The sequence below is a fragment of the Rhinatrema bivittatum genome, chromosome 6 (genome assembly GCF_901001135.1).
Source record: "Rhinatrema bivittatum chromosome 6, aRhiBiv1.1, whole genome shotgun sequence".
Taxonomy (NCBI): Eukaryota; Metazoa; Chordata; class Amphibia; order Gymnophiona; family Rhinatrematidae; genus Rhinatrema; species Rhinatrema bivittatum.
This window is the reverse complement of record NC_042620.1, coordinates 172,291,579-172,316,474: the sequence shown is the minus strand read 5'-3', so window position 1 is coordinate 172,316,474 and position 24,896 is coordinate 172,291,579. Positions and strand designations below refer to the sequence as shown.

Genomic DNA, 24,896 nt, shown 5'->3' with positions numbered 1-24,896 from the left:
AAAATGCTGGCAAAATATTTTAAATTCTTTGCAAGATGCAAACCCTGCCAGGCATGCAGAAGGCTTTGCTTCAAGTTTTTAATTTCTTCAAGTTGAGTAGAAACTGTTGTCAAGTTTCAGGACATTCATATTGAAACCCAGAAGGTTAAGCAGGCAACATCTCATCAAGTGGCATTCCATTGCCCTAGATAATGATACACCTGGTCACATTAAGTTACAGCCTGATCTTTTTCATCACATCTTATTCTGCCATATCATCCTGTATCACATTGAGATACACCCATTTCTAGCCCTTCTCTTCAGACCATGTGTCATCTCTTCACATCTGTTTATGCCCCTTCCCGTAATGTGGCATCAGGATGTGTCTCATAAAACCATGTTTTGTCTTACCAAGTTAGGTCGTGTGCTGTTAATCAGGACACTGTAAATTGCTATATATCTTTCTCTCTCATTCTGTCATTTCAGTTGTATCCCATCCCAGACTGACTCATCCAACCATGCTAAAATATTTCCCTTCCTTTTCTGTTAATCAAAAACTATTGAAACATGTCACAAGTACATATAATCTAACACACATTAAATCTCATGTGACTCTATAAAACCATGTCCCATTACATTTAATCATGTGTCCAGAGAAACTGGAAGGGGAGGGATGATGATCAAGATTCACAGAATGCTATGGAATAAAAGTTATATTCTGAACTGATCCGTTAGCCCAGAGTGAGCAGGAATTATGTTATCTACTTTTGAGCTTGATAGTTTACTGTGGGAAAGAAATGAGGAAATTATACCTGCAGGTGAAGACAAAGAACATCAAGAATGATCAATAAACCTAAGAGTTTATTAAGCACATTTCTTGAGTGGTAGAAGGTGACAGATATGTTCTAAAAGATTTCTACTTGACAATTGATTTATGCAAGGTATGGCTATCCATAGCTCAATAGGAGCATTTCACCACTGTTCAGAACTATTGTCTGGACAGCTACCATGAGAGAAAGATGAACAAATGCCCAAATCAAAATTAATAATGCTTTTCAAATGTTTTAAATGCATTATTAAAGGCATGACATACCTGAACTGAAATGTCACAAAATATACTTTAAAAATGTAATCTATTTTATTTTATTCTCACATTTATACCCTGCTTTTTTTCAAAAACATTTCCAAAGTGGCTTGTAACATGAAATTCAAACATAATTTTAAAAGAATATTTAAAATATCACAGTTCAGTAATACAAGCAATACAATAAAATACAATTGATGCTTTGTGATCAAACATCATTGTTTCCTGTATTAAATTTTAAAGAAAGAGGTATTCTTCACTGTTCAATATTTCAAAAGCATACAAAGCAACTAGTAGTACATACCCTCTATCAGTTAAAATTGTACCAACTGACTGGTCCATGGTAGAGATAGAAGACTTGAATTTGAGTGAGTTATCCAACAGAAACAGTGTGGCTTGAACAAATGGACTTTATTTATTTGGATATTTTTATACCTTTGTTTGGTACTGGCCTTCACAATGGTAGGGAAGATGCCTGCTGCTGCTGTGGTGAAATTATACAGGCCAATAAGCAGTGTTAAGAGTTAGTTTTGGAGATTATCTTTGGCCTTCAGGCCAAGAAGATTTCTTATGTCACCTGAGCATGACATATCAGGGAAAAGGGACTATATGAAAGATGAAAAAGGGATAAAAAACAATGTACTTAACAAGTTTTTAGTTTTGAAATTTTTAAGTTGCTTCCCTACAGTTTCTCTGAACCTTTGGGAAGATCCAAAGAAACAAACCAGAAACCGATCCAATATTGCAAGTAGTGACCACACGAAGAAGAAGATCGGTAAACACCAAGGAGTTTATTAATATTTCATAATAAAAAGCCTGACTCAGGCTGAGTTTTGCTCTATCGAGCTGCTTCAGGGGCTATTGAATAATGAAAGCGGTGTTTGCCTGTATACAGCACCTCATGTGGATGTAAGGTCCTTATATTCCATATATTGTACTAAATAACTCTGTTAAGCAAGTTTTTGAAAAAGCCGGAGGTAGTCCATTAGATGTCCATATGAATTCCTTGCTATGAGACTTAGATTCCTGCAAAAAAGCATCCTGGAACCACTGCAAGCCAACCAAATACATCCGCATGAGGTGCTGTATACAGGCAAACACCGCTTTCATTATTCAACAGCCCCTGAAGCAGCTCAATAGAGCAAAATTCGGCCTGAGTCGGGCTTTTTACTACGAAATATTAATAAACTAGCCGTTAAGCCCGTAACAACGGGCTACGTTAACATTTTTTTTTCAGTCCATTTCCTTACCCCTCATTCTTCCCTCCCTCCCCTCATTCTCCCTCACCCTCTAGTCTCCCTCCCCTTTCCCCTCCCTCTCCTTCCTCCCCCTCCCCTCCCCTCCCTCTCCTCCCCCCCCCCTCCCCCTCCCTCACTCTCTCCTCCCACCCCCCACTCTTCCCCCTCCCCCTCTCCTCCCTCTCCTCACTCTCTCCCCCTCCCCCCTCCCCTCAGTCACTCTCTCCCCCCTCCCCTCAGTCACTCTCTCCCCCTCCCCCCTCCCCCCTCCCCTCAGTCACTCCCTCCTCCCTCCCCTCAGTCACTCCCCCTCTCTCAACTCATTCACAACCCCTTCGGATGGTGCAGACAGAAGATCTCCGGGGGAGGTCCCTCCCTCCCTCGCGCGCGCCGCCGCTACTGCTCCTTGCCGCCGCTACTGCTCGCCACTGCTACTGCTCGCCGCCGCCGCTACTGCTACTGCTCCTCGCCGCACCATTTTTGTTACAGGCAAACTCTGACCGACGTGCTCGCCCATGCATGCGCGGTAGAGCTGCTCTCTACTGCACATTTGCGGCACGTCGGTCAAGCTTCATTTATCTAGTAGATTCCTTGGTGTTTACCGATCGTCTTCTTTGTCTTAGCCTTTGGGAGCAGACAGGCTTTAGATAGTGTCAAAAATTACATTCCATGGAAGGTCTGATTGGTTCATGCAGTGCGTTTGATGTAATGTGCACCGACATGAGGTAATTTATGATCCTATTAAGGGTATTATGGGAAAGCTGTTTAAAAAGAACCAGTGCAGAGTACTGGTGCCCCAGGCAAACCTTTGGTAATGCACATCCCCCTCTCCTTTCCACAAACTTATAATACCTCCTATTGGCAGCGCTCCCTCCTTTAGGACAATAGTTGAAATGTTATTATTTTTAAATGTATTTTATTATTTTGTAAAGTATAGTACATAATTAATTTATTATTTTAACCTAGAAATTCCAATGGGCTGCTTTTTTGTTTTTAATTTCAGAGAAAGCTTTATTTGATTTTAATAGATCAATATATTTATGGGTCAAAGTAATAATGGTTTGTCCCCAATTGAATTGTAAACCGACATGAAGTGAATACAATATGTTCAGTATATAAAAATGTTTAAATAAATAAATAAATAATAGATAAACTCTCTGGGCCTAACATTGGTGGGATTCTGCTACGCCCAAAATCTTGGCACTCTAGGTGACTGCCTAGTTTGCCTAATGAAAGCGCCTGCCCTGGTGACTTGATTGGAGCATTTTTAATTATTATGCTATGAATGGCAGATAAATCTAATATGGACAAGTGTAAGGTGATGCATATAGGGAAAAACAACCCTTGCTGTAGTTACATGATGTTAGGTTCCATATTAGGAGTTACCACCCAGGAAAGAGATCTAGGCGTCATAGTGGACAATAGATTGAAATCGTTGGCTGTGTGTGCTGCGGTGGTCAAAAAAATCAAACAGAATGTTAGGAATTATTAAGAAGAGAATAGCAAATAAAACGTGGATGTCACAATGCCTCTGTATTGCTCCTTGGTGAGACTACACTTTGAATACTGTGTGCACTTCAAATCGCCACATCTCAAAAAAGATATATTTGCCCTGGAGAAAGTACGGAAAAAGGTGACCAAATTGATAAAGGGCATGGAATGGCTCCTCTGTGAGGAAAGGCTAAAGAGGTTAGAGCTGTTCAGCTTGGAGAAGATTTGGCTGAGGAGTGATATGATAGAGGTCTAAAAAATCATGAAAGGACTTGAACGGGTAAATGTGAATCGATTATTTATTCTCTCAGATAATAGAAAGACTAGGGACCATTCCATGAAGTTAGCAGGTAGCACATTTAAAACAAATTAGAGAAAATTATTTTTACTCAATGCATAGTTAAGCTCTGGAATTCATTGCCAGTGGATGTGGTTATGGCAGTTAGATTGGGTTATGAAAAGGTTTGGATAAGTTCCTAGAGGAGAAGTCCATAAACTGCTGTTAATCAAAAAGAAATAGCCACTGCTTGTTACCAGTATTAGTAGCTTGGGATTTATTTATTTTATTTTTATTTAAGAGTTTTTATATACCGTCATTAAGTTATTTACCATCATAACGGTTTACAATAGTGCACCAATATCCAAGTGAATATGGATCATAATTTACATAGGTGGTGCCAGATCTATTTAATGTTTGGGTACTTGGCAGGTACTTGTGATTGGATTGGCGACTGTTGGACACAGGATGCTGGGGTTAATGGACCCTTGGTCTGACACAGTATGGCATGTCTTATGTTCTTATATTACTATTTGTTGCATAAACTTTTGAAATAATGCATAGAACATAGAAGGAGTAACAGTAACAGGTCGGACTCTGTGCATCAGCTTTTTGGGGCAGGAACTCTGAAATGCTCTTTTCTCAAAGATCAAGCCGCGCGTATCTTATAAAATCTGGGGTCGGCGCACACAAGGGGGTGCACATTTGTGCACCTTGCGCACGCCGAGCCCTGTGCCCGCTGCCCGTTCCCTCCGAGGCCGCTCCGAAATTGGAGCGGCCTCGGAGGGAACTTTCCTTCCACCCCCCCCTGCACCTTCCCCTCCCTTCCCCTACCTAACCCCCCCCCCCCTTACCGTTATCATAAAAGTTATGCCTGCCTTTGACAGGCGTAACTCACTCGCACCAGCGAGCTGCTGGTGCGCCATCTCCCGACCCAGGGGCTGTTCCGGAGGCCTTGGCTGCGCTCCCGGAATGCCCCCGGGCCGGCCCCATGCCCCCCGGAATGCCTCCGAACGTCGCGCCCGCCCACCCGACCCGCCCCTCTAGCGGAAGCCCAGGGACTTACGCGCATCCCGGGGATTGCGCACGCCGCCGAGCCTATGCAAAATAGGCTCGGCACGCTCAGGGGCGTTTTTAAAAGGGTTATGCGCGTACCTTATGTGCATAACCCTTTTAAAATCTACGCCTATGCTTTTACTTTGGCCAGAAGTTTACCGAATTAATCTCAAGTTTCCCAATTATATTCAGACTCAAACCATTTCAGACAACACATTCCAGCATGCTTTTATCTGACATGAGCTCACTTCTGGTCAGCTCTGCAGCTTCCCTTCCTCAGAGAGCCTCTTTTTGGAGAGAGCTCTACTTCCTGTTAATACAACATTTTGCAGGCTGCAGTATGCTCTCTCAAGCTTCCTCTAGCCATGAATTGTTGCAAGGGAAATGACAAGCTACCTAGTTTGGCACACTGACTTGATGGCAGTTCAGTACCTCATGGAAATTCCATATAGATCTGACCTCAGATTTTTCTTAGTGTTGATTGATACTGTGTACCAATATATCCAGCTTCCTTGCAATAATCTAGTTCTTTTTCAGCTGTTCAGAAGTGTTTCTACTTTGAGCCAAAATGCAGAACAGAATGATGGTTACTTAGCAGCTGGAAGACCATTTGCAGAGTCATTGCTCTTAATTAACAGCAAGATACACAGTGCAAACCTTATAATCAACACGTGCCAGTTTATGCACGGAAGAAACACGTGATCTAGTGGCAAGAGCATTAAACAAAGAGCTGGGAAAACCTTTATAACTCACAAATACCATTTTTTAAAACATTTTATTTATTTATCAATTTACAGTATACATTCAAGAAAATCTTGATTTAGGGAAAAAAAGTAGGATTCAATCATTAATCCAACAAACAAAGAAAATATTGCAGAAAGCAAAAAACAATGGATCCTAAAATTAGATCACATATAGGACCTTATTTTCCAAGGCTATCGCAGGCTAACAGCGCAAGCCTGCGATAGCTAGCGAAGGTAGCGCACGCCTGCGCTACCTATATCAGGGCGGAGTCGGCCCCGGAAGAGGAGGAGTCGGGGCATCACCGGGGCCGACTCTGCGATGACGGCGTGGACAGCAAAAGGTAAGGGCCTTCTCGCTGCCTATTTCACACCCAATAACTACACCTTCTATGGTGGAGTTATTGGGCGCGATGCCGGCAGCGATCGCACCGCGGAGGTGCGATTGCTGCCGGCTATCGCAGGACCGCCCCCTGTTTCGGCCTCCCGCCCCTCATTACCGCATTTTTTCTAAAGTATTGCAGGCCTGCGATACTTTAGAAAATGAGGCCCATAGGGATGAAATAGAATAATAAATAAACAAACAAAAAGCAACTTATACACCTGTAAGATGAAGAGAAATACCTACCATACCTGAATGTAATCCACTTTGAAGCGCTAAATAAAGTGTGAAAAAGCAGAATATAAATCTAAATAAAGAAATAAAATAAAATCATAAAATAAATACATAGATCTTTGAAATTTGATAGCACATTTACAGGGAAATCTGAACTGGAACGTTGCTCTCATAGCTAACACACTCTCTTTTTTAAACAAAAACAATTTCCTATGTTGTTGGGTCTCTTTAACCATGTCAGGACACAGGGATATTTTATATCCCGAAAATTATGTTTTCTTCATTTCAAAAAACAAATCCCAATGTCCATTGCTTATCTACTTCTTCTGAATATTCTACCAGCAAATTTACTCTTTCCTTAATAATAATATCAGATTGTTCAAGAAATTCAGAAAGATCAAATGGGTCTGAAGCAGATTTGTACTACTTCATTTAACAAGAAACCTTCAATTCTGGCAAATAATATATCTTATTAACAGAGGGAACAACCTGTTTTAATACTCTCAGAAAATCCAGATAAAATGTTTTAAACATCTCTATAGGTTCCATCATAGGACACTTAGGAATATTTAAGAATCTTACATTCAACCTTCTTATGAATTACCTAAGCTCTCAATTTTTAATGTAACAATTGATTGACCCACTAAAACAGGTAGGGGAAGGGCAAGGGGGGGGGTGTTTCCTGGCCACCCTGTTCTCCTCTGCCCCCCCTTCCTCAGTCGTCATGCGTGCAACCATCAAGGGTGGGATCCGGTCATGCGGCACCGGGCCCAGCTATAACTGTAGAAAGTTGAGCTGCTTGATCTTCCACAAGAGCCACGTGTTGAGCCACCTGAGCATCCAAACCAGTAATGGTGGTCCATAAAGCTAGAAAAGTTGAGATGCCAATGAGGGGTAACAGGAGTTTGAGATGGACAAACTTTGACAGTACCTTTCTTCTTTTGCCTCATACTGAAACAGGATCCTCTGAAAACACAATGGTGGGAAAAGTCGACAAATAGGCACACCTTGGCAAGCTGCTGCATGCAGCTGATTTAATGATCCTGAGTCTTCACCAGTCATGTCACTAAGGTGCCAGATCTTCCTGGCAGCCAGTAGGACAACATCACTACCACATTCTTCCCCCACAAGTACCATTTTGACTTATTCATAAAGATTTTGTTTTGTGTTCAGTTTATCCAATTGAAATCAAGAAACAATAATAATGTTTCTGGAGTCACATGATGATCTGGTGGGGATCATACGTACAGTGGAGAAACTCCCACACACCCTTCTCAAGAAAGTTGTTTTTTTGGCAGATATTTTAATGTTAACTTGTTTACGGACCCAGATTCAGAAGTTACAAGTTTTTAGCTAGATCCATGGATAATTTTGTAGTTAAAAAAAATCATCTGAGAAGACTCCCAAGACTAAAAGATTGAAGTGAGAAAAAGGAAATCAAGATAGCTATGAAGTGTGAACAGTCTGTTGTGATCTCGCCTTAGGTAGTAGCTAAAGAACTTTCAAAATCAGTGACGGCAGCATTAGAGCAGTGGTGCTCAAACTGTTCCTCAGACCCCCGCTCCCTCCCCCCACAACCAGTCAGGTTTTCAGGATATTTTTAACAAATATGCATGGAATATATTTGCATTCATTTCCTCTAGTATATGCAAATATATCTCATGCATATTCTTTAGGGATATCAAGAAAACCTGACTAGCTATGAGGGTCCAAGGACTGGTTGAGCACCACTGCATTAGAGGACAAATTAGCTAACTTACAATCCTCTTTTGAAGAGTTCAAAGAAGTGATGAATGCACAAAGCAGTATGATAACCAAGAAAGAAAACCACATGTACATTCAGGAGAGCTTATGGAGCCTGTGAGCATGCAAGTCAGTGAAATAGGAAAAACAATAAAGAGCATTAGGAGAGATTAGGGATGTGCAGCAGGGACAGATTCGTCCCATTTGGTATTCGTATTCGTCGGGACCCAAATCCGTTGCATCCGTTCTCGGGGGACCTCGATCCGTTCATTAGTTACATGTGTATTCGTTTCCCAAAAAAAACCCCCATCCCAACCCTTTAAATTTGAATTTACTACAACCCTCACCCTCCTGACCCCCCCCCCCCCCCCCCCCACCAAGACTTGCCAAAAGTCCCTGGTGGTCCAGCGGGGGGCCTGGAGTGATCTCCTGGAATCAGGCATTCAAAATGGCACCGATAGCCTTTGCCCTTACTATATCACAGGGGCTATCGGCGCCATTTTGAATACCGGCAGCCGACAGCCCGAGTGCAGGAGATCGCTCCAGGACCCCTGCTGGACCACCAGGGACTTTTGGCAAGTCTTGGGGGGTCAGGAGCGTGGGGGTTTATTCGTTAGTGATACGTTGTATTCGTGGGGGTTCGCCATACGTTTCGTAACCCCCACGAATACAATGAATATGGCATATACTTTACGGATTGCCAATACGTTGCAAATGAATGCACACCCCTAGGAGAGATAATTGAAGATAAAAAGAACCGGAACAGGCACAACAATATAAGGATCATAGGAGTCCCAGAGAGCTTGAAAGTTAGAGATATGGTTCAAGTCTGTGAAATAATCATCCCAGAAAAGCTAGGGCTAGATCCAGAGAGGTCCATATTAAGCCACTGGCCAGCTAGCATAGCTAGCCAGATAAACTTATCCAGCCAAAGTTGCAGGGTATTTAAACAGAACTTTAGGAGTACACAAGAAAAGAAAACATTTCAAATTAGAAGGATCAAATATTTTGAAACAAACACAAAAGATCTTAATAAGGACATTGTCCTTCTCACCCATTATTAGATATAAGCCTCTTTCAGCAGTAAAGATTTATTGTCTCATCATCTCTGGCATTCTCTCCCAGTGTAACTGTACTGTTTCTTCACTGACCTGATGAAGAGAGGATAACTCTTTAAATCTAATCACAGATGAATTAAGTTAGTCCAATAAAAGGTCTCAACTACAACTGGTTTGTGACCCTTAACGCCATCTATTCAAGTGGACTAACATGACAACCACAATCTTTGTTCAAATAATGGCCAAAATGTTGGGACAAACATATCAAAAGGATACTTCCCAAACTGATAAACCCCGATCAAGTGGCTTTGTCCTAGGAGGACCCATAGGGGTAGATTTTCAAAAAGCGCGATTTTGGCGTACTTTTGTTGGCGCATCAGGCGCAAACAAAGTACGCTGGATTTTAGTAGATACGCTCGTAGCCGCTAAATCTGGATCGGCGCGCGCAAGGCTACTGATTCCATATAGCCGGCGCGCGCCGAGCCACGCAGCTACCTCCGTTCCCTCCGAGGCCGCTCCGAAATCGGAGCGGCCTCGGAGGGAACTTTCTTTTGCCCTCCCCTCACCTTCCCCTCCCTTCCCCTACCTAACCCACCCCCCCAAGCCCTGTTCTAAACCCTCCCCTTACCTTTGTCGGGGGATTTACGCCTCCCGGAGGGAGACGTAAATCCCCGCGCGCCAGTCGGGCCGCTAGCGCGCCGGGACCACTTCCTGGGGGCGGGTCCGGAGGGGCGCGGCCACGCCACCGGACCGCCCTGGGCCGTAACCACGCCCCCGGGCCCGCCCCCAAAACGCTACATCCGCCCCGAAAACGCCGCGCGGCTCGGGCCCGCCCCCCGACACACCCCCGACACCCCCCCCTCGGAAAACCCGGGGACTTACGCGAGTCCCAGGGCTCTGCGCGCGCCGGTAGGCCTATGTAAAATAGGTGCACCGGCGCGCAGGGCCCTGCTCGCATAAATCCAGGCGGATTTACGCGAGCAGGGCTCTTAAAATCCGCCCCATAACTAGTAATCTTGGGAAGGTTATAATGGTGTTCCAACATGTGACTTTTATATTCAGAGAAGCAATGTTGATAGGAGTATTCCTGAACAAGCATTCGACAGTCAACTGGTCATATATGTTTGAGTCCTGAATAAGTTTGGCTTTATGAGATTAATAGTGGATTATCTTAAACTATTCTGTCGAGACCCAAAAGATACAGTACTCATGAGCAACAAGCTCTCAGAGAACTTTAATTTAAAGAGGAGTACCATGAAAGGGTGCTCCCTTTTTCCTCTTATTTTTTCTCTGCTGTCACTGGGAATGCTTGCTATTGAATTAAGAGAGTCAAGGTCTTTAAAGGAATAAATTCAGTTCTCAAGAATTAAACTCAATGAGGATAACTTTCAAACAATTGCACGTGGGCAGCATATACACGCGTCTGTGGCTACAAGTAGATCTACGCTGGTATTTTATAACTTGCATGTATGATATACATGTGTTTTATAAATATGTATATCTCTACCTGACAACATAAGTGCGTATGTAGGCTTACATGTGGAATAAATGTAAATCAATGTATTCTAAATATGTGTGAGTCAAGGAAATACTATTTTTCACCAATTAGTCCGCTAGTTGCCCAGTCCTTCTCCAGGTCATCGAGACCTTCCTGATTCTTCAGCCTGCGTTCCCCCCAGTTCACCCAGACCTTCCACCTAGGCAGTATTTCACCAATAAACACATTTAATATAATTTATGCCAGATAATTAACAGGCATAAAATTACGCGATTAAGTTGGCAAATCTATGGAGGTAATTTTAAAAGCAGGTACACATGTAAATGTAACATACTTATCGTAACAATTTCAAAAAGCCATTTACATGCATAAAGTGCACTTACATGTGTATATCCTATGGGCAATCAAATGGCATATATTGTAGAAATTTTCAAAAGCCCACATACACAGGTAAAGTGCATTTACACATGTCAAACCCAGATGTCGTAAGTATAGATGTTACAGTGATTGAATGGATGAGTGTGAAGTCTGGGTGTTTTTTTCGATGAATGAAGAAAGAACATGTGAAAACATAATCACTGAGGGTTATATGTTAATGAATAATGTTAAGTGTATTGCTTTATTATTGTCCAGTGATAAAGATTCTTGTTTTTCTTTTTTAATTGATAATTGCCTGCCTTCAATATTTAGATCAATAAAACATTATTTTGAAAAATAACGTTCCTGCTATTTATGTCCTTCCCCTTGTGAAGCAGTACCTTTATCATAGATAATTAACAAGCTGTGCTTTGCGTCCCTGTGTCTGCAGAACATTTTAAGAGAACTTGTTGTTCTATAAAAGTGAGCTACTGTTTGGAAATGAACAGTATCAAATGGTTTCTGGGGTGGAGACTGATATTAAATATTTTGTGTTGAGATTCCTACATTTAGACAACATAAATTGCATTAAGATTATTAATCTTCAGTGCGATAGCCGCTTTAGTCTAGATAATAAAAATGACAGGAGTCAGGTGGCACCTTATAGACTAACCAGTTTATGAACCATGAGCTTTCGAGCACAGAGTCCTCTTTGCTAGATGCACAATGAAATGGACTCTGTCCTTGAAAACTCATGCTACAGTAAATTGGTTACTCTATAAGGTGCCACCCGACTCCTGTCATTAAGATTATTAGATTGACATCTTGATGAGTGGAGGAAAAGTACATATCAAGTAATTTACAGCAGCACAGATAATCTGCTAGTGCTATAAAAAATGCCGTAAGTGGGTAGACAGTTTTAATTTTCATTTCAAATGATTAACCTCTTTAGTCACTGTATTTGTCCTCTTTGGATATTATTTCTAGGTCTTCTTTCTTTTTGTTAGAGTATATTTTTCTTACATTTTTACATATAATCCTAATAAAAAGTGTATACCATTCATTATGGCCTTAACCTTGCCTTGTAAATTCAACTTCTACTTAGTTCATCATCTCCCATTCATATTTTATATATTTCGGCGTCCAGTCTGTATGGGGTACTGATAAAGATCAGGACATCGGTGCCTCGATTTGCTTAGATTCACAGTGATAGTAGCAGCTAAGCTGGAATACCTTTCTAAAATGTTAAACATTGATATCTCCTCAGAATCTTAAATTAGACTATTAATGACTGTTGGTTTAACGAACAGCTGAATCTAAAATAAGCACTTCTGTTTTAAGACAACTTACGAGATGTTCTAAATAATTTATTCATATAATACCGCAATGGTCTTAATACCTTCAAAATGGAGTAGTGGATGCCAGATATTAATTTTCATATTTGAGCTAAATAAATTACAGTTTTCATGGAGAAGAGTAACAATAAGGCAATCTAAACATTTTTTTCAACAACGATTCAACATCTTCTTACAGTTGTCCTCTCCGCTCCTGGCTGTTCTAGGGCCTCTTCTGGTTTCAATAAGATTAATGAAAACAGCCCACAGAATGTCAGCTCACTGATGCATAGAAAAGTAGGTCTTTGTTTCAGGGGTACATTTTAATATAGGCAGAGCCTTTTAGTTATAATAAACTGTTACCGAAAGATTATGAGGATAACTTTCAAACAACTATGAGTGGTGGCATACACATGTGAATATGGCTGCTCATAGTTTTACCATAGTATTTTATAACCTGTGCATATCACATACATGCACATTATTAAAAACACATATTTTTACCCCACTGCATACTTGCGTATCTATTCTTATGTGCATATATATGCAATGCATTAAAACCAATTTTGTCAATGCATTGAATGCACATACTTTTCCTACCTATTTTTTAAAATATAGTCACGTGTATTTCATACTTGAAAATAAAATAGGACTGTCATAAATCCTGATAACTGCACATACATTGGCCAATTTTAAACACAATTTTGTGCATAAATGAAATTAACCAGCTTACCAAATAGTCCACTAGTTCATCCAGCCCTTCTCCAGGTCATGAAGACCTTCTTCGGTCTGATCTTCCCCCAGTTCCCCCAGACCTCCCACCCAGTCAGTACTACACAATAATCACAGTTAATATCAACTTTCTCCAGATAATTTGCAGGTGTGAAAATACAAGAGTAGGTTGGCAAGTGTATGTGCATGTCTTATAAAATAGCAACTTACATGCGTAAGTCTTAGCCCTGACCAAGAACTCCCCTGAATTGCCCCTTTTTTATGCGTGTATATGCAGGCACAAAAGTGAAAACACAAGCATGTTTTCAACTTTTATAAAATATAGAATATGCAAGTAGAGGCTACTTATGTGCATATATTCTAATTTTTACACACATAAGGACAGTAATTGTAAAATGAGCGTGCACCCACATTTGCTGGAATTTAAAAACGTGTGCAAGAGGAATTCTTGTAATAAGTTTGTTAAACTGCATAAAGAGAAAATTAAAAAAAAACTGCATAAAGAGAAAATTAAAAAAAAAACAAAAAAAAACGTGTGCAAGTGTGTATGCATGATATAAAATACTTTTGCGCACATATGTATGCTCCTAAGTTTAAGTGGTTATACAAGGAAACATTATGGGCCAGATTTTAAAAACTCTACTTGCGTAAATCAGCTTACACATGCTGGGCCTATTTTATAAAGGTCCAGTGACGCGCATAAAGCCCTGGGGCACATCTAAGTCCCGGGTCTTTACTAAAGGGGCAGTATGGGGCGGGACAGGGGAGGGGCGGGGTGGTCCAGGGGTGGGGCTGAGGCAAGGCCTCTGGCACAGTGGCCATTTCCCACTGTGTTGGAGGATCGCGCGCTGGCAGGCTGCCAGCGCGTGCAACCTGTGCCTGCCTCCAGGCAGGCGCAAAAGGTTTGACAAACATTTTAGGGGGGTTAGGTTAGGGTTAGGGGGCAGAAAGGCTAGGGGAAGGGGTGGGAAGGTCAGGCTAGGGAGAAAGGAAGTTCCCTTCCAGGCCGCTCCAATTTCGGAGCAACCTGGGAGGGAATGGGGGAAGCCCACAGGCATCGGTGCATGCAAGGTGCACTAGTGTGCACCCCCTTGTGCGCGCCGACCCCCGATTTTATAAGATGCGTGCACCTGCACGCGCATGTTATAAAATTGGGCGTACATGTGTGCACGTCAATAGCGCGCGCACATGTACGCCCGCTCATACGTTTGAAAATCTACCCCTATTCGTGTATCTTTCCTTAGGACCTTTACATGTGCAAGTGGGCACATTTTAGGACAAGCACGCATGAAGGAAATAACCAGTTTGACCTCTTAGGCCACCAGTTGGCCCAGTCTGTCTCTAGGTCATCAATACTCCTCTGGTTCTTTAGTCTGCACGCTCTCCTGTTTACCCCTCACCCCCACCAGTTTTTTGCTATAACTAGTTTTATTCTGACATACACCAGAAAAAGAGCAGATGTAAACATGTGCAGGAAACAGCCGACACGCCCTGCATTCGCCAGTTTTAAAATCAGGATTTACTCACGGAAATGTTGGCCCTGCCTGGAATGTCCCTTTTGTTTTCTGCATTCTGTTGCTTGTGCACGCGTATATATGCATGGAATTTGCCATTTTAAAATAAGAGTTGCTCACGCTCGACCCACATATATGTTTCCTTATGCATAAATGCCTGCAAAGCATTGAAAGCACATAGCTTTTCCTCTTTTAAAAACACATGCCCATATATTTAAGTGCGAAATAAGTTGGGACTTACTTGCATAAAACCCAGTTTAGGCATGGACGTCATATTATTTTGAAGTAATTGAAATCATTAGTTTACTGAAACCTCCACCAGTTCACCCAGGTCATTGAGACACTCCGAGTTCTTTATTCTGCACTCCCCCTAGTTCACCCAGACTTCCCACTCAGCTAATAATAAATAGTAGAGAAGTCTGATATCAGTTGTGCCAGATAATTAGCAGATGTAAAATAATGTGAATAACTTGCCAAATATACACGCATATGTCTCTTATAAAAGAGCAAGTCATGCATGTACCTCATGGCCCCACCCAAGAACGCCCCTAGACCTCCCCTTTTTCATGTATAAGTGTGCGCACGAGACTGCAAATCCATGGCATACTTTTGATGTTTGTAAAATAGCGGGTAGGTGAGTACAACCTACTTGTGCAAGTATATGCTAATTTTGTGCACATACATATTTATGATTTCTGCTTCACAGCCCCACAATGTACATACCACTTTGTTGGAAGGAATATACAATAACTGTAAATGTAGCTTAGTGAAGGCTCTACATATGACCCCTATATCCTTTTACTTGGCTAGCTGCATGTCTGCATTCACTACAGTATAAACAGGCTGTCTTTATGATATATGTTTCTCTATTAAGCAAAGAAATATATAATGAACAGAGATCTAAGTAGGCAAGACAATGCAAACAAATTGTGGAAGTCAGTAGTACACACACATTTTGCCAAACTCTTAATCATGTTTTGTCTGCTTGTTTTGTCATTGCTTTTGCTGCTACCACAGAGGAGGTATCTGCAAGGATAGTCCAAGTAGTAACAGCCGAGGCCGTAGCAGTCCTGAAAGGTGAACAAGAGAAAGAAGCCCAGCACAAAGATCAGCCTGGAAAACTGCCTTTAGGTAAAACCAACAAATGGGTGGAGGAGTGGAAAGTAGAGATGGTGATGCAGTGAATATATAGGTATTTTAGTGACAGTGGAAATGGATATGGTGATGTATCAGTAGTGATGTTCATGGTGGTGAATTCAACATAGTGGAAACCATTACAGTGCTGGTCATGCCAGATGCAATTATGTTGGTAGTGATGCTAATGGTAATTTTGATGATGATAAGTAGTGGAAATTATGATCGGTAGTTGAGTATAGTGATGGCAGTGGCCATAATGAATACAGCAATGGAATTTGTGGTAGTGCAGAGTACAATGATGCTTATGGAAATTATGGTGGACACACCAATAAAAATAATAGTAGTGGTAAGTACAGTGATAGTAGTGGAAGTTACAATGGTGAAGTTCTAAGTTACATATAATATTTGCAATTTTGTTTTCTGAAAAAGAAAATTAATATTTTGTAAGAAAAAGTATATAAGTTAAAATTAAGGGAATTTTATGAAACTGCAGAAGCTTCTAATAGAGTGTTTATGGGCATGGAGTGGTAAAGGAATTATATGGATATAACTATAGTCATAGAAATATTGGTGGTGGTGGATATTGAAATGTTAAAAGCTATTCTATTTTGATACTCTATGTCTGTCTGGGAAATACTGACATCTTGTACATATAGAATAGGACTGCAAAGCACACACATAGAGTTAGGCAGAAGCTTTGAGCTACACTGGGCTGTGAGTCATGGTACCAGTGTAAGACACATTAGAGGCAGGAGCACCTCTAATGGATCATGAAAAGAGTAAATGATGCCAAGGCAAGCTTTGTCACTGGGGATGTGGGCCAATGATTGCTGCGGTATTGGCACCAGCAGAGATAGACTGTATCTGGTGTGCTGGAAGTGGATGGTGGTGACAGGGATCTTAATGCTATGGTAGCAGTATGGGGGGGGGGGGGGGGGGGGGTTGCCATAGTGGCTGCAGTGGTGGCAACAGTGAGAGCTGCTGTTTTGGCCAAATTGTGCTTTGGGGCAATATGGACCCTTGGCTTGTGTACCACAGGGGTAGTGCTAGGTATCGGAGGGGATGAGAGAGGGGAATCAGCAATGGTTGGGGGAATGTCAGAGAGAGGATATTAGGGATGGACTGTGGGTGAAAGAGGGGAGAATTAGAGAGGAATTATTTGGAATGAAAGTGGGGATTGATTGTATGTGTATGTGAGACACAGAGGAGATAGATCACCAGGGATGTTTAGGAAAGATGAGATTGGTACCAAGGGTGAGTATATATTTGAGAGGGTACCAGTGATTTGAGGTGAGGGATGGCACCAGGAATGGGGAAGGAAGAGAGGGAAAAAGTCCTGGGGTAGTGAGAGGGGAGAGGATTTGAGGGAGAGCAAGAATAGAGTTGAAAGAGGGAGATCACCCTTCCCCCAGTCCTGATCCCCTTCTAGTCTGGATGCTCCCTTGAAGTTTTGATTTTGTTAAAATCTTTGGTGATAGTATAACAAGAAAGTCTGTATTTACAGAAATATTATGCAATAAAGATATTCATTTGATTGCAAATATTTTGCTGATTTCAACTAGTAATGGTAATAATGTTTATAGAAGCACTGGGATTAGACACTCAAGATCCCTATGTTTTGGTCCTATGTTCTAATCACAGGAGATAAATATACTAAAGTGAAGTAACTATTACTGCATTCAGAAAAGGAGCTTACTGTGTGCAGTAGATACTTCTCTATGAACCAAGCTTTCCTATGGCTTAGAAATCGCATTGGAATGCCTTTAGTGTGGCCATGTATTGTATGTCAAATATGAAATGGGCATGGTAATGAAGGATAATGAACATTTTCTATATTCACTCTTATCTGCAGAAAGAGGTGAGGTATCTACCACAGACGTTTTTAAACTAAAAAAATGTAATACCTGTAGAGTAACGTTGACACAAGATAAACAAGTTTAGTTCAGAAGAGTCAGGATCACTTCATTCCCTAACCTGGATCGTCAGTTGGTGGTTTAGCTGCAGTATCGGAGGCAAAGGAAGGAAAGGTAAAAAGCCTATGAGGGAGTCAGTTGGACCATTAGATGAACAAGGGGTAAAAGGGGCACTTAGGAATGACAAAAGCCATAGCAGAGACACTAAATAAATTCTGTGCTTTGGTATTCACTGAGGAAGATGTAAGAAATATACCCATGTCAGAAATGATTTCAAAGGTGATGATTCAGAGGTACTGAAACAAATCTCAGTGAACCTGAATGATGTACTAGGGCAAATTGACAAATTAAAGAGTAGCAAATCACCTGGACCAGATGGTATACATCCCAAAGTGCTGAAAGAACTAAGAAATGAAATTGTGGACCTACTATCGGAAATTGGTAAACTATCAGTAACATCGTCTATGAATCCTGAAGACTAGAGGGTTGCCAATGTAACGCCAATTTTTAAAAAGGGATCAAGGGGTGATCCAGGAAACTACAGACCAGTGAATCTGACATCTGTGCCAGGCAAATGGTGGAAACTATCATAAAGAACCACAAAGCCAACATGGATTTAGCAAAGGGAAGTCTTGCCTCAATAACATTTTTTTTAGGGTGTAAATAAACATGTGGATAAAAGTAGGTCAGTTGATATAGTGTATCTGGATTTCTAGAAAGCATTTGACAAAGTCCCTCATGACAGACTTTTTAGGAAATTAAAAAGTCATGGGACAGGAGGAAATCTACTATTGTGGATTGCCAACTGGTTAAAGCAGAGAGTAGGGCTAAATGATACATTTTCACAATGGAGTAAGGTGAATAGTGGAGTGCCCCAGGGATCTGTTCTGAGACCACTGCTTTTTAATATATTTATAAATGACCTGGAAATGGGAATAACAAGGGAGCTGATCAAATTTGCTGATGGTACACAATTATTCAAAGTTGTTAAATCACAAGAGGATTGTGAGAAATTGCAAGAGGACATTGCAAAACTGGGAGACTGGGCATGTAAATGGCAAAGGGATGCACTTAGGGAAAGAGTAACCTAAATTTTGGCTACACAATGCAAGATTCCACATTAAGGAGTCATCACTCAGGGAAAGTATCTAGGTGTCATCATTGAAAATACATTGAAATTTTCTGCTCAGTGAGCAGTAGCACCCAAGAAAGCAAATTGAATGCTAAGAATTATTAGGCATGGAATGGAGAATAAAAGAGAGAATATGATAATGCCTCTGCATCGCTACATGGTGTGACCTCATCGTGAATATTGTGTGCAGTTTTAGTCACCACATCTCAAAACATATATAGCAGAATTAGAAAAAGTACAGAGAAGGGTGACCAAAATTATAAAGGGGATGGAACAACTCCCCTTTAAAGAAAGGCTAAAAAGGTTAGGAGTCTTTAACTTGGAGAAGAGATGGCTTGAGGGGAGATATGATACAGGTTTATAAAAAAAACAAATAGAATGGAACAAGTAAACGTTGATCAGTTGTTTACTCTTTCAAAAAGTACAAAGACCAGGGACTCACAATGAAGTTACTAGGTAATACGTTTAAAACTAATAAGAAAAAATATTTTTTTACTTAACGCATAATTGAGCACTGGAGTTTGTTGCCAGAGGATATGGTAAAAACTATTAGTGTAGCTGTGTTTAAAAAAGGTTTGAACAGGATCCTGGAGGAAAAGTCCATTAACCATTATTAAGGTAGAGATGCAGAAATCCACTGCTTATTCTTGGGATAAGCAGCTTAGAATCTATCTACCCCTTGGGATCCTGCCAGGTACTTGCGACCTGGACTGGCCACTGTTGGAAACAGAATACTGGGCTTGATGGACCTTTGGTGTGACCCAGTATGGCAAGTCTTCTTATGTTCTAAGAGACAGGGAAAGAGAGACTGTAATAGTAGAGAGTTATCAGAAATGCAAGCAGAATCTGTAAAGCACATGGAATACCTTTGTCTGCACAAAAAGATGGAGACAGAACAACTTCCTGCTTCTTATACAGAGTGCAGAGAAAGTAGTCCCTCTTTTTTTTTTCAATTAAATGTTAAGCTGCATAACACTGAGAAACACACAGTTTCTATACAACACTAGTACACAGTTGAGAACAGTTGTTGTAATAGACTGGATTCAAAATGTAGGTCTAACACTCCCACTCACAACTGCTTCTCAGATAAGTCCCAACTTAGATCTGATACTCTCAAACTTTGGCCGTGAAATTGGCTTAGTCATAATATCTGCTGGCATATTGTCAGACTCACAATATTCAAACACAATCACATCTTGTTCCACTAAATCTCGAAGGTAATGATGTTTGACATCAACATGCTTGGTCTGGCATTTATTCTTTCACTGTTTGCAAGCTTTATACATCCTTGATTGTCCTCAGATAAGACTGTTGACTAAGCAAATGACTCTCCAATATCTTGTAGTAGCTGACACAGCCAAAAAACGTCTTGACTAGCGCAGGCCACTGAGATGTAGTCAGCTTCTGTTAATGACAGTGCGACTGACATGTGCTTTTTCCTGGAACAGGAAATCAGACTTTTGCCAAGTTTAAACAAGTAGCAATTTGTTGATTTATGATTACTGGAAACACCAGCCCAAGATTCTACATATCTTTTGAGCTCAAGGTCACCTTTCGCAGACAATTTTAGACTTGAGTGCACTTAAGGTACTGCCTGACTCTTTAATGGCATTCCAGTGTCCTTTGCAAGGTTTACTGACATGTCTACAAAGATGAGACATTAACACTCCAATATCTGGTCAAGTAGTGGTTGCAGGGTAGCCAACTGGCTCCAGGTTTTCAGGACAGGTTGATCCAGTCCTGTTTTTATTTACCAGCATGCAGGTACTTATAGTCTTGATTTTCTTAGGAAAAGCAATAAGGAAATCAGAATAAATTCCAATATACAATGGGGTAAAACCAGGACTGGATTAACCTATCCTGAAAATCTGGAGCCAGTTGGCAATCCTAAGTGGTTGCCACATACAAAAGGGCCCCATTGCATGTCTATATTGATTATTACTTGGTAAGAGATAATTTTCTTTTTTCAGCTTGAAATAAGAAGCATCCATTGTAGCTGCTACACCCTTACCTTTTGACATCCCAAATTGGTGGAGAATTGCATTGATTTTAGTAGTCTGATTTAAAAGAAAACTCCCATCTTCTTTTCCCTGAATATGATTCCTAGATAGTATGTCACTTCTCCTAGATCCTTAGTACTGAAATGCAGGTTAAGAATGTGGGTTAAACTTTGTTTTGAAATTGTTTAGCTTTCTTCGTGGACAATAATCAAATCATCTGCATATAGCAATAGATGCATCCATTTCCATCCTCAAGCTTAGAATACAGGCATGGGTCAGCCTAGTTCCAGCAAAACTTTGTTTATTTTGCAGTTCCATGCTCTAGCTGATTATTTAAGACCATAGATAGATTTTTGTAATTTGCAGACAAGATGTTCTTTTCCTACAGCTCCTCTTCAATATCACCATTGAGAAAAGCAATTTTAATGTCATAATTAGAGATGTGAATCGGAACCGGAATCTGATCGGTTCCGGTTCCGATTCAAATCTTAAAATTTTTATCGTCCGGCCCGATTGGGTTTTTGTTTATCGGCTGCGCTCGAGCCGATAAACAAAAAACCCACCCCGACCCTTAAAAATCGACCCCTTAGCTTCCCCCACCCTCCCGACCCCCCCAAAAAACATTTTAAAATTACCTGGTGGTCCAGTGGGGGTGCGGGGAGCGATCTCCCACTCTCAGGCCATCGACTGCACTAATAAAAATGGCGCCGATGGCCCTTTGCCCTTACCATGTGACAGGGTATCCGTGCCATTGGCTGGCCCCTGTCACATGGTAGGAGCACTGGATGGCCGGCGCCATCTTTAAAAATGGTGTGGGCCATCCAGTGCTCCTACCATGTGACAGGGGCCGGACAATGGCACGGATACCCTGTCACATGGTAAGGGCAAAGGGCCATCGGCGCCATTTTTATTAGTGGCAGCCGATGGCCCGAGAGCAGGAGATCACTCCTGGGACCTCCACTGGACCACCAGGTACCTATAAAAGGTTTTGGGGGGTGGGAGAAGCTAAGGGATTAGTTTTAAAAGGTAGGGGTGGGTTTTTTGTTTATCGGCTCGGGCGCAGCCGATAAAAAAAAAAAACCCGATAGGGCCGGACGAAAAAAAAATCACGATGTGAATCTGAATCGGAACCGATTCCGGTTCCCATTCACATCTCTAGAAGATACCCTTCCCCTATTCTTTCTGAGATTATATACTATCCATTGGCTGTGACAATTCATTCAGATTTATTCTGGTTAAATTGAGTGAAGAGATTTTTATTGTTTATCATATAACTTGTGGCACCCGAGTCAATATACCAGTATATTGTTAACTCGCACCTGCATTAGTATTAAATGCAAATTGAACACCAGAATTGTTTTTAGCCTCTTTCATAGCATTTTTTCCTTTTTACCTTGTACTTTGTTTTCTGTAGTTAGTTCATTCTAGCTTTCCAAATTCTGCAGTCTGCCTTTAAGTGACCAGGCTTTTTGCACACAAAACATTCTATTATTTCACACTTCTTAGTAGAGCTTTTAGAAATATAGGCCTTCATATGCAAGGCAAATTCACCATTATCTGTACTTTTATTTTGCAATTATATTCATCCACAAACTTGCCTTTAACATATTTATATATTTATTTATTTAAAATCTTTTCTATACCGTCGTTAAGCAGATGCCGTCACAACAGTTTACAATAAGGCACATAAATTAATGTTGCTAAATGTATTAAATTATATCAACTAAACAGGTGCCATCAAGATACAGTAACATAGTTTCATAATACATACTAATTGGTGGGTGTGATAAATCATGTCCATTCTTATCCGTGTCAGCTGTAAAAATGAATTAATAATTATATCTTATCCTTTGGTGTTGAAACTAAAATATAAAATAAAATACACACATGTTGAATAAGGTGATGTGTAGGGTGTTCATTTGACTGCAACCTCCACTTCCCTGGACTCTACTCTTCATTCTCTTTGTGATATGCTTGCTTAAATAGCCATGTTTTTAAACTTTTTCTGAATGTTTTGATGTCCCTTTGCAATCTGATTTCTAAAGGCATGGTGTTACTTATTATAGGTCCATATTCTAGGGTAAGGTTATCATATAGGTTCATATTCTAGAGTAAGCTTACCATATAGGTTCCATATTTTAGGGTAAGCTTATCATCTGACTAAAATCAAGTGCTATAATGAGTGACTTATGACTATCTGGGAGACCACTGAGGAGCAGGGCTGCAACATGAAAGTCTTTAATTTCTTCTCCTATGCCACACAGTCTTTCCACCATTTCTAAGACACATCTTATATAATCCTGCATGTACTGGCCTTTGAGCAGTTTAGCTTGGAACACCTTTCTAAGTAAATATAGCTTATTGCATACATTTGCTCTGTCATGCACCTTCTTCAATTCATTCCATATCTGTTTGGCTCTTACATATTTACAAATATGCACAATCTGATCATCATTAACAATGAGAGAAATAGTTTGAGATTGCTGATCTTTCTCAGCCCATTCCTGTATGACTTCTATACATTTCCACATACCTTCTTGTATAAGCAGTATCTTTACAGTAATTTCCATGTCTGGTAATGCTGGTTAGTCAGATGAGCAAGCTTGGATACAGTGCTGCCAATGGCTGCCATTTCCTGTGACTGCCTTTTTTTGTTTTTCTCACTGAACCTCCAGCTTTCAGCAATGTTCTGACTATAGTCCTATGTTTGTTACAGTTCTGGACTTATTACAGTTTTTGGCTCATAACCTAATAGTCAAGCCTACAAAAACCTTCAAAGCCTACAAGCCTACAAAAACCTCATAACCTAATAGTCAAGCCTACAAAAACCTTCAAAGCCTACAAGCCTACAAAAACAACCTTCAAATTCCACCGATGAAGTCAGCATTAAGTAAAAGAGCTTTCTCCACAGCTGGGCCTAAACTCTGGAACTCTCTCCCATCAGAGCTCAGATCACTGCAATGCTCCACTACATTTAAAAAAAGGCTCAAGACTTGGTTATTCAACCAAGCTTTCCCATAACATCAACCTGCGAAATATCCCTGCCAATATCCCCTCAGTGGTAACACGCTAGAGAACTATATAGATCTTCTCTAGAAATCACATGATCTTTGGCAGTCTATTATCTTTGGCAGTCTATCATTAAAACCCAGCCTCTAGCCTATATTAGGCACCGCTCATGTTAATTATGTTATTACCCCCATATATCTTAATCCAAGTTAATTCGACCTGTTCATTGTAAGACATTTACTTGTCATTGTTGTTATTGTTTAAAATGTAAACCGAATTGATCAATAATTTTGTTATTGGAAAGTCGGTATAGAAAAATGCTAAATAAATAAATAAATAATAGCAGAGAGTTAGCAGAAAAACAAATAAGACAAGCAGAATCTGTAAAGCACATGGAACACTTTTAATAGTGTGCACAAAAATATGGAGACAGAACAATTTCTTGCTTCTTGTACAGAGTGCAAAGGAAGTAACCACTCTTTTTTAACTTTAAGTTGCTTAACAGTGAGAAACACAATTTCTATACAACACTAGTATTCAGCTCAGAACAGTTGTTGTAATAACAAACTGAATTCAAAATACAGTTCTAACAGACTGAAAGAGGGAGAGACAAGTATAGAAAAAACAGTGTAGAAAAAGTTAGAAAGGGTGATAGGAAGTGGAGGCAAGGAGGTAATTTTTAAAAGGATTTATGCACTTAAATGCACTTTACTTGTGCAAGTGGGCTTTTGAAATTTTCTACAATATATGCCATTGAATAGTCAATAGATTTTACCTTCATTATGGGGCAGATTTTCAAAGGGGTACGCGCATAAGATATGCGCGTATCCCCTGAAAACCTGCCCCAAGCTCCCCCTGCGCGCGCCGAGCCTATGTTGCATGGGCTGCCGGCGTGCACAAAATCCCAGGATCCGCGTAAGTCCTGGGGCTTTCCTGGGGGGGGGGGGGCGTGTCGCAGCTGGCGCGTCACCTGGGGTGTTCCGGGGCG

At 40.9% G+C, this 24,896-nt stretch overlaps 1 protein-coding gene across 1 annotated transcript in view; it reads left to right on the top strand.

The window, feature by feature from the left end:
* The window catches only part of MAP2 (microtubule associated protein 2), a 752,988-nt gene that overhangs the window by 571,039 nt on the left and 157,053 nt on the right, over positions 1–24,896 (top strand). Inside the window, exon 8 of the mRNA XM_029607915.1 lies at positions 15,735–15,848. Coding sequence (XP_029463775.1) covers positions 15,735–15,848 — 114 coding nt within the window. The remainder of the gene's footprint in view (positions 1–15,734; positions 15,849–24,896) is intronic.